An 11,171-nucleotide genomic window follows, 5' to 3' on the forward strand; every position below is an offset into this window, starting at 1 on the left:
ATTCGGGAAGAACAATTTTTTGAATGAAACGAGCAGGCCGGTGGAGAATCAGTAGGAAATCTGCCATTCAATATTCTTAAACCTAACGCTTCCATATCCCTTTTCCAACTTTATCACGGTTTTATTAGATCGACTAATGTGATTAGGGTCCATTATTGGGTCAGGGATTGCCCATTGTTGATTTTGAGATTGCACAAATTCGCTCCGTGCTAGGGGTGTTAGCAAATTGGCGTTAAAATCTCCAGTAACAATATAGTCGGCTAGAGGCTCATCCAATATTTGCTCTAGTAATAGTTTATTTAAGGCACTGATCAGCGTATTCTTTAAAGACCTGTTCGGAGGTAAGTATACATTTACTAGTGTCAATACTTTATACGGAATATTTCTACCAGGTTTATAATGGATTTTTACTGCCAGAAAGTTGGGATTGTTCGTGAAAATTAGCTCATGTTTCGCTTTAAGGTCATTTGAAACAAAAATTGCTAATCCTCCACAGGGCCGGCCAAATTTCTGATGTTTTACAGCAGATTCAAAGTAACCCGTATGATGTTTTAACATAAAGGGGTCTATTGCCCATGTTTCCTGCAATAGAATTATGTGGGTTTCCGTTGGGATACTTTGAATTTTTGCTTCCTTCCACTGACCGGAAATACCATTAATATTCCATGAGCATAACTTCAAGTTGGACACTACCCCGTAGTATTCTTGTGATTGAATTTGGGGTAAGTTTTGTCAATGGTCCTTGGAGCCATGAAGGGATACCTTAATCCAGGAGTCATTTACTTCATTTCTGTCTGCTTTCTTCGTTATTACTGAAGAAGATTCCACTTCACGGTTTATTGACCCCTGGGGATTTTTTAATACGGAAAACACTGCTTTAGGTTCATCGGGCAGAGATTTTTTTGAATTACTTTCAGTATGTAGGAGAGGTGTTGGATAAACCTTTGGAACGACTTGACTTATTATTATGCCCCAATCACGGAAACAACTGTGCTCCTTCATTATGGATTCTGCAATTGGACCTATGGGTACTTGAAAACCTACTGTTTCGATATCTTCTGTTGAAATATTATTTAGGCTTGGTAAGTTTTTCATAAGCCGGAGGATATTTCCTCGATTTAAAATGTCATGTGGATCTCTGGATTCATATACTGGTTTGAGGGCTATTTGTGTGGTCCTTTTGTTATTTGTACTTGTTACTCCAGTATTTTTCCTCGTTCTGCTGTTTTCCATGCAGGTGATCTGTCGGTTCTTGCCTCTTTTTACAATAACTAAGTTTTCTTGTGCTTTAATATAATTCAGATCTTTAAGCATTTCATCTTGTTTGGTGCGGTTTATCATTAGACCTTTACTTCCCATTTCCTTAACTACTGGCAAAACATTGTGTATTTGACAGGATCTTAATAGATTGGATGGGTTGTTTTCTTTGCATTCAATTTGAATTTGGACAAGTTGACTCGAGTGGCTATGCACGTCATTCTCCTTTGGGACTAAGGTTCCTAAGTCTCTTATGGGATTGACCCTATTATCTTTACTCATACTCTGGGTTTGATCGTGATCAATTCCAAAAAGGGTACAATCATTTATTATGCATCCATTTGAATTAATTTTATTTATTGTTGTTTGCACCTCCTGTAGTGACTTAGGTTTATCCTCACATACTCTAGAGAGTAGATCAGTGGTTATTTTGTCTTCATGCCCTCTTTGTTTTACCCTAGGAGCAAATGGTTTTGCAAAAATGTGGTAATATGCGGTCACTTCGACTGTGTTCTTTGAGCTGTTAGCATGTGTCGACCTAGGATCCCCTCTATGTAAAGTTATTTGATCGACATTTTTGCTGTTAATAGTCATTATGTTCTCTTCTACGTTAATAGTAGTTTCTTGCGTCCTAAACTCTCCTTCATTTGCTGATACTTTGTGTTCGTTTTTTTTGTTTGGATTCAAAGAAGGTCTGCTAATAGAGGGATCAGACATTACAGTTTGTCCTTTGTTGGTTTTGGCTAATTCTATTTCGATAGATAGCCTATTTTCCTTGTTTTCCCTATTTCTTGCTTTCCTCAATTTCTTTTTTTGTCTTTTAGTTAGTTCAAAAGCTCCTATCACCTCTGCTTCGGTATGTTGGACACTTGACAAAACTCTGGGGCTGTTATTTTCCTTAGTATGTAATGAATCATCCATTGTTTTTTCTTGGTTATTCGAATTAGTTTTGTCATTATTTTTAGTAAACAGATTGGTTGGTTGCTCCTGTGTATTTGTTGATATTGAATTTCTCCTAGGTTGGCTTCCCAACCCCTTCCTATCTTCTACAATCTGTTTGTAAATAACATGTTTGACATCCTCCAGTATTGAGCCAACTACATCTGGAATTGCTTCTAATTTGGTTATTATTGGAGCACATGTGCATTCAATGCAGGTTGAAGCTTTTTTTCCTTGCACTTTTATTATTAAGTTGTTAAGGTCAGCTATTTTGTTCTCAATTCCTGCAACCGCGTTTGCCATGAGGCCCAGGATATCAATTTGAATGTCCATTTTTTGTGACTGAGAGGCTAAAGCTTCCAGAGTTAATACAGAGGTTTGATAGTGAATGTCCCAAATTGATCCGGCATCCGTTTTTCCTAATTGCTTTGGATTAGATTCAGAATTTAATTCTTTATTATTTACAGAATTGTTGTTAGCAAGCTTCATTGTTACAATATCAGGAGAGCCTTTATATTTGATTGGTGATGTATTCTTTGGAAATACTCCACCTTGTTGGCAAGGAGAATTTTCTTTTGTAAGTAATGATCCGTCTAGTAAATTTGAGTGATTTTTGGTTGCGGATCCGTTTGATAATACCACATCAGTTACAGATGATTGTTGTTGCATGTTTCCAATTTCATTGATAGACCATTCCGGGCTCTGTATGTGACCATTCGTTGAGTGCCTTAACGATTCCTGTGGATCACATTTTTGCACTAGCACCCCGTCATTTACTTCTGCAAAGTGGTTTTCAAATGTATGAGAACATTTTGTTTCTATTAAAGCATTCTTAATAACTGGTTTAGATGGCAGAAATAAGTCAAAGGGGGTAAAAAGTTTATTATGGTTTACGATCGTATTAGCTTGTGGTGATATCGGAGCCAAGTCCTGAGCAGCCCCCTGAATGACATTACATTGATTGAGAGGCTCTACGGATTCCACTGTTTCCCCTAGGCAGTTTTTTGGTTCTTGCGCAAATAAATTACATAGTAGGTGTTCATTTCCTAGGCCTATATGAGGGTCTATTCCCTGTGTGTTAACTTGCTGCTTAGCAGGAGAATTATTTCCAACTTGAATAGTTGAGACCCGGATCACATTCCCTTCTTTTATTCCATTTATAGGAATAAGTGGTGACTGTAAGATTTTGAGGTCTTGCTCCGGTTGCATAGGCATAGGCATAGTCATAAGTGCGGTTGTTGGGTCTTTCATGAATTCAAATTTCAAAGGGATTTTAGTCGATTTTTCGAACATCCTAGCAATAGGAGAAATTAACCACATGGCTGCTAGGCGTTTTCCCGTCCTGCGCTAAAAAATATAAAACACCATAAATCATGACGAGCTGGCCTTGTCATCCGCGCACGGCAGGTAAGCGCCATGACGAGCCCAGCTCGTCATTAGCTTCGAAGGGGTTAATGGCTGAGTAGACCCCTTTATTTGCGCTTTTATACAGGCCTTTTTTTGCTGGTTGGATGCTTGGTTTTTTCGGGTTCGTGCTCGTTTCTTAGGGGAACCCAATGACCTTTCCTTGCCAGAGCGCATGGTTTAACCACAGTTATATTGCTTAGTTTAGTTAAGGTTTATTAACGAAGTGCAGATAAAAGTCCCTTTTAAGTAGTTGCACACTCCTATTTATTAAGGGTAAGTTTGAGATGGAACAGCCAACTGCAGAACCCACCAGGAGAGACTGGGGGGCCGGATTATTGAGTAACAGTCTCAAACCCTGCTCGCCCCCACATTTGCAATCCACCTCGAAAATTAACTGAGGACTTGGTCTTGCTTGATCAAAACGCAGGCCAATCAAAAGTTAATGAAAGCAGCCAATCAAAGCTTCTTCAGCTTGCACTGGTCCCTGTGGAGTTCGAGAGACCAGGTTAAAGCCCCAACTAACCTCTTCTCCGCGTCTCTGCGTCACTCCTCCACTGCTCCACTCGTACGTTCTCGAAGTCAGCCAAAAATCCTTAACGCATCCTCCGCCTCGCCTCACCCGGCACCTGGGCGATTCAATAGCAGTTCAATCAGGAACTGCAGACCGACCCCCGTCTGGAACCCGGTCTGTAGGGGTGGTTGGCTGATAGTACCAGAGTCAATTATTACAACGATGATGATGATGGCGGTAATGGCGGGAGACAGGGAGGAGGGGCATTAAACATTCGCCTCTCTCCTTCACAGAACACCGCTCCTGGACTCTCAGCTGCGGTCACAGTCGTGGTCTCGGAAGGCGGCAGAACGGGAGTGGCACAGGGGGCGGCACAGTCAGGAGAGCACAAGTCGCCGAACCACTGCAGATGTTGGAGAGAGCTGCTACCCGCTCCCCGCTCGCTCGCTCACACAGCACAACTCAACTGACCACCAGCAACAGCTGCTAGCTGCAAAACACGGACTGGAATCCAGGTGAGTAACTCAGTAGCTCAGGAGACCACCGAACAGTAGCTGTTGGTCACCCGGCCCCTGGGCAATCCCCAGGCAGCGCTGCACTCCCAGCGCTACACTCCCAGTAATCAGCGTCTCTTTCCAGTGATTTTTTTCGGCGTTTTCGGATCCGTTTTCGGACCCGCGAGCGCAGCACTGCAGCTCCCGAACCTCGCCTCGCCACACTGTTACTCTCCGCTACCGTAGCGCTCTCTGCTGCTCTCTCGTGGCCACAATCCGCTTTCCTTATAGCCATTACCTCACTCAGGAGAGTTAGTGAGTTACAGGCATTAACAATACAAGAACCATTTCTACAGCTACACCAAAATAAAGTGGTTCTTAGAACAAACCCAAAGTTCTTGCCTAAAGTAATTTCAGCATTCCACATCAATCAGCCAGTGGAACTACCAGTCTTTTTTCCAAAGCCACAGACGGTAGCAGAAAGGGCCTTACATACACTAGACATCAAACGGGCACTATTATATTACATAGAAAGAACACAAACTTTCAGAAAAACTAAACAACTGTTTGTAGTGTTTTCCCAAGCACATAAAGGCAACCCTATATCTAAAGCAGGTATTGCCAGATGGATTGTTAAATACATACAGATATGTTACATAAAAGCAAAGAACACTAACTGTTCCCCCTAGAGCTCATTCTTCACGCAAACTAGGGGCATCTATGGCATTCTTAGGGAACATTCCCCTAGATGACATATGCAAGGCAGCAACTTGGTCTACACTGCATACCTTCACAAAACACTACTGTGTTGACGTGCAGGCAAGACAACAAGCAAATGTGGGCCAGGCTGTATTAAAAACTTTATTTCAAACTGGTGCAACAGACACCGGTAACCACCGCTAGGGAGGTAACTGCTGTGTAATCTATTCATAAATGTACCATCTGCAGCCCATATGCCTCGAACGTAATATGCTACTTACCAGTATGCATCTGTTCTTGGCATAGAGGGCTGCAGAGTGGTACATGCCCTCCCGGTCTCCCCGGAAACCTGTGTCTGTTCCAACATTATCTTATTTAGATACACTTACATGGGCATCTCTTTCTGTATTCTATCACACTACTCCATCTAACCCTACTATGGCAAAACAATCTAAGGATGGAGCCGATGCCCATGCGCACTATCACCCAAGGGAGGAGTCACCAGTCTTGTGACTACAAAAGACTTCTCCGAGAGAAAAACAAGTGCAATCATCCGAGCCCAACACCAGATGGCGATCTATTCATAAATGTACCACTCTGCAGCCCTCTATGCCAAGAACAGATGCATACTGGCAAGTAGCATATTCCTTTCCCACCATTCTATATTGTAAATAGTAAAAATAAGGCATGAGGCAGTACATGGTATTTTAATCTCCAAAGCATGCCCCACTATACTTTGAAAACATTTTTAAATCTAGTAGTTAATTAAACTTGTTTATTGTTAGATTCACAGGCTTAAGAATTCTGTTTAAAATGTAATAGGTTTAAAAATCTGAAAAGACCTTCAAAAAATCAACAACAACAAAAATTACACTTTTATAATTCTATAATTCCCAACTGTGTTTTGGGTTTGCATAAGCTGTGAGCATGTAGCTTTCAAAAATGTTCTCATTATCCATTCCTTCAATAAAGAGGTCTTCCAGGGTCTCCTATTGAAAAACCCTCTGAACCAATGCAAAATGACAAATTTTTTATTACATTTTGTGGCACAGTCCTCACTCTGAGATTGGTAGTGCTTTTTAGGGGTTGGGCAAGGGTGGGAGAAGAGTGGAGTTCCGCGATTGTGTTATTCTTAGCATGAAATGAGTCCAAGTGTATATATATTTATAATTGACTTGCCGCTTTAGACCTGTATTTGAGCCAGTCTAGTTTCATCTTTCTTTTATATCGAGTCATATAGTCTTACAAAAACAAAAGGACAGTAGGTAAAGCAGCACATAGGTTTTAAAATAGCCCTTCTTTAGTCATGATATCTGTCCTATGCCAATGTGTTTTATGGAACTTTCCCAACTTTGATATGGAGTCTGTTTGATTAAAATGAGTAATGTTCTTCTTTTTCCAGTTAGCGAATTGGAAACCAAAACTAAGGAGAAGATGGACGCTGCTAGAAAGAAAATCAATTTTGAAATCTCTGACCTCAAAGAAAGGTTGAAAGCTAGTCGTGAAACTATTAACAGTTTGAAAAATGAAATTAAGAAACTTGAAGAAGATGATCTCTCTAAAGACATGTAGAAACCAACAAACAAAATAACAGTAGCAGGCTGGTCTAAATCGAAAATGTGCTGCAAGGTGGCACACTTATGTAGATGTTGATGCCTTCGAGCAGATTGTAAGAACTGCAATTTTTATACGTGAACGATTTTACAAGTGCGAACTGGACATTGTTACACATCTCAGCCGTCTCAAAGCCATTGGTAAAGTTTACTAATATAAACATATTGGACAATGTCTTGCCAAATGCCCTTTTTCAAAATGGAGAGGAGACTGACATGTTCCTGTTTATTGTTTGCACTGGCACCTAACATTGTGTTGGTTTTAACCTTTATGTTTGTCATTTAGCTCTGTTGACTTTTTCACTGCACAAATGGTCCAATAGATAAAACATTATTGTAGTCCAGTGTTGCAGTTGCTAAAAACTACATAAATTGTATGTGCTATTGTGCTTAATTGATGGGAAGGTTGGTATTTCTGCGCGTGTTTCTGCAACTGCAACGTATGTTATTGTTTCTTCTGCATGTTCTCCTCTTTTTCTTGGTGTTATCAGATCCTGCAATACTAAGCTAGTGAAAGCTGAAATTACAATTATTTTAACAGGCAGACTAAACATTCATATTCCCTCCCTAAAAATCAAATGTTTCAGAAGTAAAGTGTTTGGTTACTTGTGAATTGGCTAACTTGATAAGTTTCAACACGGTAGTTTTCTTTGCTTACAATTTTATTTGATGTATTTTATTGTTCTATCACCAGAAACATGCGGCATTGTTAACATCAGATCATGAATCAAGCCTTAAAAAGGCAGACATGCTCATTAACGATGGCACATGGGTCTCCTATGGTATATTAATTCATAGTTGATGCTTTGATGTGGTTGTTTTCCTTTAGATGCCCTAGGGTGAATCAACTGCTCCATACATGGTTTTCTAAAGTTTTTGGGGACCCGTGTGAAGGAATACCATCCTCATCTAAGACTGTGAACTGGTCCATCAAGACGGTCAAATGCCATTGTGGATTGCTTACATTTCTGCGAAAGGCATCAACCAGAATGTAATTCTTCATGATTCTCTGCCACATGATATCTGAAAATTCCCCACCATGATAGACAACTGATCAAAGACTCAATATCCCAGTTTGAACGGATGTTCAAACGACCATCCTTTTTGATTTCAAGGGTAAGGCTGGAATATCAATTGGATCAAGCCAATACTAGGCTTATTTGTGAATGAGGCCTCTCTTGTATGAATCCAATCAACTACCGTTTCCGTGGCTCGATAAGAGAAGAACTATAACGTTCCCGATAACTCTTCCATCTGTTTCTTGAATCGAAATAAAAGTGATTGTCATTTCAGCAACAGCAGGTCGTTCACACAACCCTGGAGGTTCATGCACAGCACCACCTGTCAGGTAAGGACTTAGATTAGACACCGTAGGAAAGCAACCAAGAGTATTTGCCACAACCTTGGCAAATATTGCAACAGCTTCAGCCATTCTGTCATACTATAGTAGACCATTATGGCATGATGCCTCTTTACATGGGCAACTCACCAGATAATTGCCAGACCAAGGCAAATGCAATTTTAAAAGCAGAGTTTGTATCTTCTGCCCTGGACACCTCGTTAGACACTTCTAACAGTGCTTTTCACCAGTTGTCAACAGGAACACTTCTACGATGATATGATTGACTTCACAGCACTTCATTTAGACTTGTAGTGCTATCTGAGGTCCTAAATATGCCGTCTGATGGCTAACAACTATTTGGTAAACATGTAGATGCAGCCTTAGTGTCCATAATAGCTCACAGTGACACAGCCTGTTCTTTTAGCATTTTGCAGAAAAGACACGACTACCAGTGGAGGAGATACTAAGGCCGTGGATATGGTTGCCAACAGTCTCATTTTCGTAAATTTCAAACAAGGTTACTGAAGCCAGCAAGGGGATACTTACTCCAACTCTGGAAAGCACAGTCAGTCCTCCAGTATCTCGCTGGACATGATTCTTCAGCTCCTCAATCCCCCTTTGCAGGTAAGGGCACGATTTAAGCATTTCTTCCACCCTGGCACAACATCACCTCAGCCCGCTGAGGTATGGACATAATCAGGCTTGGACATTCACTATACTTTGCTACAAAAACACCTTCCCGACATCCAGAGAAGGAAACCCATCTTCATCTGAAAGCTTTGCGGGAAGAAATCTTAAAACTCCTCTTTAAAAACGCAAAAGTCATCGCACCAGGGGAACAACAAAACCAATGGTTTTATTTAGGATTCTTTCTTCTCAAGAAAAAAATTGGGTGATTGTTCCCTTTTTCAGACCTGAGGGTTTTTCAAGAAATAAAGCTTTAAGATTGTAACCTTACTACATTTACATCTATAGAGGCACCATCTAATGGTCATAGTGCTAGAGGACCCATATACTGCTTCATATTTGTCATCAAAAATACCCAAGGTCAATTGGCAACTGACAACATTCAGTTCAAGGCACTGCCATTCATCCTGGAGTCAGCTCCATGTGTGTTTAAAAAATGCCCTTCACCAATATCAGCCCATTTACGTCATCCTCTGGTGCGGGTATTCCCATACTTGAAAAATTGTCTTAAGAAGGTACCCACACATCATGAGGCACTTTGTCTTCCCTACCCTATTTGGAAAGGAACTCTTGCTCTTGCTCGATGAAGGCAAGAAATTGGCTCAGATACTTTTCAGCCGCCTTTGATACTGTCAAAAACAACGTAATATTGAGACGGTCCTGAAATGCATCAAATCCATTCTCTCCAACAGCAGCCAACAAGTTAGAATTGGATCTTTGGAATAGTCGTCATGCAGTGTCATGTGAAGTTTTATTTTTTTTATTCATTTATTTTATTTTGAGAGTTTTATATAGCGCTGGCTAGACTCGGAGGAAACAAAGCGCTTTACATAAGGTTCCACAGGAATTACAAAATTACATAATTTACATGTTACATCAGTTACTAGAAAAACATTTCAAGAGCATAGAAGACGAAATAAATGGAGCTTAGAAGGGTAAAGGGTGGGGTAAAGGGGTAGGAGGTGGGTAGGAGCTAAATAGGATGGAGAGACGAAGGAGAGGCTGGCCAAAGTTCGGGTGGGTAGGTGACGGCTGAGCAGGAAGTCCACAGCCCATCTCCTCTTTAGCTATCGGGTAGCTCCACCGGGCATCAGCCAAACAGCTAGATCTCAACGGGAAAACAATTAAACAGCAAAGAGGAGGGAAAAAAACAGATCAGGAAGAGTTGGAAGTCCAAAGGAAGGAGACAGCTGCGGAGGAGAAGACCAGACAAATGTCTGAAGACCGGCTGGGTAGGTGACGGCAAAGCAGTGTGCCAGAGCTAGACTGTTGGCTCCGCTTTTAGGGCAATGTCAAGGGATCCTCAAGATATACAGAGATGGCACTCATGTCCACTTGGAGCAAGAAAAGCGAACAATGAATCATTGCAATATGCCAGAGACACTGCGAGAGCTTCCCATGCGTGGACGGATGTATGCTGAATTTGTGGTATTAGGAGGCACAGAATCTTCCTTGTTTCCCATAGAGTGTCCTTCCAGTGTAGGCACAGCTCCTGCCACCATGCCAAAAACTAGGAATCCAGACAATCTTTTTTACTCTGGCCACTGTTTGCCCTTCAGCAAGTTGACTCGTGGCCAAGAATGTGTCTTTATCTGCTCTAGACATTTCTCCAACTTCTAACTAACCATAGGTTTGAGGTGATAAGTAACCTTGTTGAGGTATTCTTGAACTACTGCAACATCATGTGAAAAACAGACTCTGATAGAAACTGGTCAACAGGCTGTAAAAGCTCCAAATCTAAACTGGCAGAATGTTAGAATATGCATAAATGAGTCCACACAAAAACTGCCCTGTTAGCGCTTTAATGGCATCTGGGGGATGCAGCGATTAAGGTCAAGGTTTGCTTCATTGTACAATAAACATATTTGGTAACTTGTTTACATCTCTCACCATAGTTGTTTGTGATTGTAGAAATATCCGATCGGGCCCTCTTTGTCACTGATTGCTCATTAACAACCCTTTCCTCAAAATGTACAAATTACAGCCCTAACACAGCACTCTGAAGTGACTGAAACTAACAAAACACAAAAGACCTTGAGTGGAAATTATTGATTCTTTTTTAGATTAACAAGATCGGAAATGCATTCAATCAGTTAATCAATATAAACAGTATTTATTTCATTCTTTGTTCAATTGAAATATATTTTATATAGAACCCTTATTACATACTATACAGAAAAACATAAGTTGCAGTGCATTGTGTTGTGCACATGACCCGTGAA

At 40.8% G+C, this 11,171-nt stretch overlaps 1 protein-coding gene across 1 annotated transcript in view; it reads left to right on the forward strand.

The window, feature by feature from the left end:
- The window catches only part of LOC147750802 (YEATS domain-containing protein 4), a 237,899-nt gene extending 227,072 nt beyond the window's left edge, over nucleotides 1–10,827 (forward strand). The window contains exon 7 of the mRNA XM_086918012.1: nucleotides 6,710–10,827. Coding sequence (XP_086774138.1) covers nucleotides 6,710–6,879 — 170 coding nt within the window. The 3' untranslated portion in view covers nucleotides 6,880–10,827. The remainder of the gene's footprint in view (nucleotides 1–6,709) is intronic.
- The last annotated feature ends 344 nt before the right edge of the window (nucleotides 10,828–11,171 follow it).

The sequence above is a fragment of the Lissotriton vulgaris genome, chromosome 1_1 (genome assembly GCF_964263255.1).
Source record: "Lissotriton vulgaris chromosome 1_1, aLisVul1.2, whole genome shotgun sequence".
NCBI classification, from domain to species: Eukaryota; Metazoa; Chordata; class Amphibia; order Caudata; family Salamandridae; genus Lissotriton; species Lissotriton vulgaris.